General features: G+C 64.8%; 1 protein-coding gene across 1 annotated transcript in view; it reads left to right on the forward strand.

The window, feature by feature from the left end:
- Window positions 1-3,869, forward strand: part of EFCAB6 (EF-hand calcium binding domain 6) — a 127,605-nt gene that overhangs the window by 49,408 nt on the left and 74,328 nt on the right. Inside the window, exons 10-11 of the mRNA XM_012735104.1 lie at window positions 2,608-2,718; window positions 3,712-3,814. Coding sequence (XP_012590558.1) covers window positions 2,608-2,718; window positions 3,712-3,814 — 214 coding nt within the window. The remainder of the gene's footprint in view (window positions 1-2,607; window positions 2,719-3,711; window positions 3,815-3,869) is intronic.

The following is a 3,869-nucleotide window of genomic DNA, read 5'->3' on the forward strand; positions in this document are numbered from 1 at the left end:
CCACGGAAGAGCCGGGCCCACGGAAGAGCCGGGTCCACGGAAGAACTGGGCTGACAGAAGGGCCAGGCCCACGGAAGAGCCGGGGCCAGAACGCCCTCCATGGGGGGCAGCCACCCTTGCTCAGAATCCCCTCCTGGCGGCTTCCCCGTGCTGACAGCGGCCGCTGGCAGGAGCTGCCAGGGTAAACAGCCACCGTCTGACATGGAGGGGGGTGGCCCCCCAGGAATTGTTTCCAGTCGTTGCCAGGAGCTTTCCGCCTAGTGTCCAGGGTCTCGTCTCTTTCTACAACCTCTTGGAAAAGGCCGAACCCCAGGAAGGGTGGAGAGATCCGGGGTCCTGATACCCAGGGACGGCACATGGAGCCTTCGTGGGGTGCGGCTGGTGGTCCTGGTCCATCCCGCGTTGGTCAGGGCCCAGGCCGAGAGCAGATGGCCGGGGAGTGTACTGAGGGGCCTTCTCCGCAGGTGAGGGCACTTTGAAGTAAAAGCGAACGTCGGGGAGGCGGAGCTCGCTCCCGGGCCTCGGGGTGAACGGAGCAGCCGCTGAGAGAGAGGCGCGGGCGTGTGGCCAGGGCCGAGGTGCAGCCTGTGGGCGGAGGCCAGCACCCCCTGCCCCAAAAGCGGGGTGCGAGGGGCCCATGGAGGCCCCCCGCGGGGGCACCACGCAGGGCAGAGAAGGGTGTGGGCGCAGCTGGATGGGCCGGGATCAGGGCTGGGGCGCTGCGCTCTGAACCCCAGCAGCTGGGTGAAGGGGAACCGGGTGATGGGGCCCGAGGCCAGACAGGTGCATTCTGGGGCTCCCTGTGCCCAGCATGAGGGAGACCTGGGCTGGTCCCCGTCTCCTGAGGGCCGTGGGCGGTGGTGACGGCGCCAGCTCTCAGGCGGAGAGGTGAAACGTGTCTGGAATTTGTATCTGTCAGGACAAACCACTGCCCCCGCCGCCCCCACGAGAAGGAAGGTCCAAGTGGGGCCAGCAGTGGCCTCGCCTGGGGCAGGCTGGACTCTTAGCCAGGGCAGTGGGCAGTTCTCCGCCTTGACCTCTGTCCCTGCTTCGTGGTCACTCAGCTGGGAGCCGGTGGCCCGCGCCGGCCCGGCTCTGCCACCCCTTTCTCCACGACGTGCCGGGCGCCTGCTCCCCGGGCAAGGGCCGACGAGCTGTGCTTGTTTCCGGGGTGAGGCCGAAGCTCACGGAGCCGCCCGGCCTTGGCCGCTTCCCTAGCTGTCTGCTCTGCCGGAACGGCAGCCTGCGGGCTCCCCCGAATCCCTCAGGGTCGCAGGACAGAAGCCCTGCGCGGCCCCCAACCCAGAGAGACCCTCCAAGCACGGCCCTCTTCCTTGTGCCGGGGCACCCAGAGGGACAGGCCTGCACCCCGCGCCCCTAAAGCTGCACGCAGTGACTTGAGGAGAGTTCATGGGGTATTTTTCATTCCAGAATTGCCACTTAGCTCCTTCTATTAAACCCATTTGTCACTGCTCTTTCTCCATCTCCTGGTAACTGCTCACCAAGGACAGCGGTAATCGTTGCCTTGAGCATCCTTGTCTGGTGACGCCAGCGTCACGGGGCGCCTGACGCTGACTCCTGTCCTGCGCGTGCTGCCGCTGTCCTGAGTTCTCCTGCCCGGTGATGCTGGGCCGCACCCCGGGCACCCGGGTGCTCAGCGGTGGCACCGCCAAGCTGCTTCTAAAGCGAACGTTAGTGTCCTCCTGTGTGAGTGTCTCAGCTGGACGCGCGGCGGGGGGCTCTGACCTCACTCAGCTCTTGTGCTCAGCGCAGCGATTCTGAGTGTGACCATGTCACCTTTAGGACCTGCCAGAAATGTGGCATGGAATTCGGGGTCTCCCCTTCCGGGACTCCCTCTTTCTCTCTAGGGGCCGGAGCTTTCGCTTGGGTTTGAGCTTCTGGTTTCACACCATGAGGCTGTGCTCTGTGGAGCGGCCTCTCGGGCCGCCGCGCCTGCTCCAGGCTGACCGCGGCCCCTCCTTCCAGCACCGGGTGGGGGGGCCCTCGGCCGGCGGCCTGGTCTCACTGTCCTGCCTCGGGAGACGGTCAGCCACTGGCGGCCTCTGGCCCCGGGCTCCGGGCCCCGCCCTCCGTCTCCAGAGCCAGCGAGCTGCTTTGTTCCTTCTCACATCTGGCTGCAGCTGGGGACACTGGCCCATTTGAAGCAAGCTGTGATGAGGTCGGCCAAAATGGTCGCCTTAGCTGCACCCCATCTCAAGGTGTCACCCTAACACCATGCAGACCCCTTCCCTAGAGGCCGCCTAGGCGCAGCTGCTGGGGTCGGCCCGGACCCCGGCCGGGGCCCGCCTGTCACGTCACTGGCTCTGCCGTGGCGGATCTGAAGCCAGTGTCTGGCCTTAGCACTCACTCCCCTGTCTCTTCCCTCCACGGGCGCCACTGTGGAGGAGACGGACGGACGGACACGGAGACAGGCTGCCGCTTGGGTTCCTTGCGTTCAGAAATGGACTCGCGGTGACACTTGACCGAATGGTCTCGCTTACCTCGGATGTGAAACTTCATGTCATGCAGGATTCAGTCGTAGGCACGAGCCCACGCGGCATTCAAAGGTTTCAGGTAATACTTTTGTTTGTCTTTTCTTGAACCCAGAATGGGATTTAGGACCACCAGCAGGGTCGACTGGAAGCAGTTTCTGGCGTCATTTCACGTTCCCGATGGGGACGCCATCAACGGTAAAATCCCCGTGGCCAAAGGAAATAGGTAGGTAAAAGAGAAGAGCTCGCTTTCGGGTACGTGGGCACCACACGCCCAAGGTCAGAGGACGTCTGAACCACCCCCTCGGGAATCGCGCGACAAGCGGGCTCCTAGGATCCTCCGCCAGCTTCCGCCTGGAGGCTCCCGGTGACGTCCGTGCATTTTTAAATTAAAAATTGCCGGATAAGCCGTGAGGAAGCACAGCTATTGCTCCAGCTTCTGCACGGAACATTGAGGCCGTCAGTGGGTCAGGTACCCCTGTGGGGCAGAAGTGGGGCTCCGATTCTGCGCCCCAACACACACGCCCCCGCCCCCAGCACCACGTGTGTCCCGTGATCCCACACAGCCTGCTGAGAGCGAGTGTCCCGCGCTGTGGTGCAGCCCTGCGGCCCGGCCGCGGTGCCTGCCGACCGCCGCGTCTGTTTCCCTCACTGTCTATCATGACTTCACCTCCACATTCTCACGTAAACTGTGGCCGGGGCCCCCACGTGTAGAAGTGACGTTTCAGGATGTAACTTCGGCGGTCAGGGCAGGCCTGTGTTGACGGCCCCGCAGCCGTCTTCAGAAGAGCTCAGGGTCGTCAGCGCCCGGCGCCGGGCACCACCGCACAGCGAGACTCGCCACAGAGCCCACTGCCACCCACCGGGGCCTAGCCCCGCCGCAGGGAACTGCCCCTCTGTCATCCGGGTCCCCCGAGCCCTCGCCCCCACCCCCCGCGACTCAGTTCCTGCGCGAGGTCACGCCTGTCCTTTATCACCGTCTGATAGCACCTCCGAGGGGCTTACTCCACAACGGCCGTCGTCCACCTGGAGCAGGTGTGGCAGCCCGCTGCGATGCCGCCCCGCGGCCATGTCCCGACTGGCCCTCAGCCCCCCTCCTTCCGGGAGCCCGAGGCCTTCTTGGGCCGCCGTGAAGGCGGTTTTCCTTTCTCACGGTGGGAAAGAGCAGAGTCCAAGCACCGAGCCTTACTCGCGTCTCCTCTTAACCCTCCTGTGGCAGCCCCTCCAGAAACCTCTCTGGCAAGGAGAGCGTCGTCGCCAGGCTCTTCAGGCAGGGAGATCGCTGCACCTCGCTCAAGAAGCTGCTGCTGATCATCAGCGCGGTAGGAACCACCTTCCTGGAGAGGGCCCCTTCCCCTGCGGCCTTCCTGGAGAGGG

Source organism: Condylura cristata, unplaced genomic scaffold (genome assembly GCF_000260355.1).
Source record: "Condylura cristata isolate star-nosed mole 26May11 unplaced genomic scaffold, ConCri1.0 scaffold00004, whole genome shotgun sequence".
In the NCBI taxonomy this organism is placed as follows: Eukaryota; Metazoa; Chordata; class Mammalia; order Eulipotyphla; family Talpidae; genus Condylura; species Condylura cristata.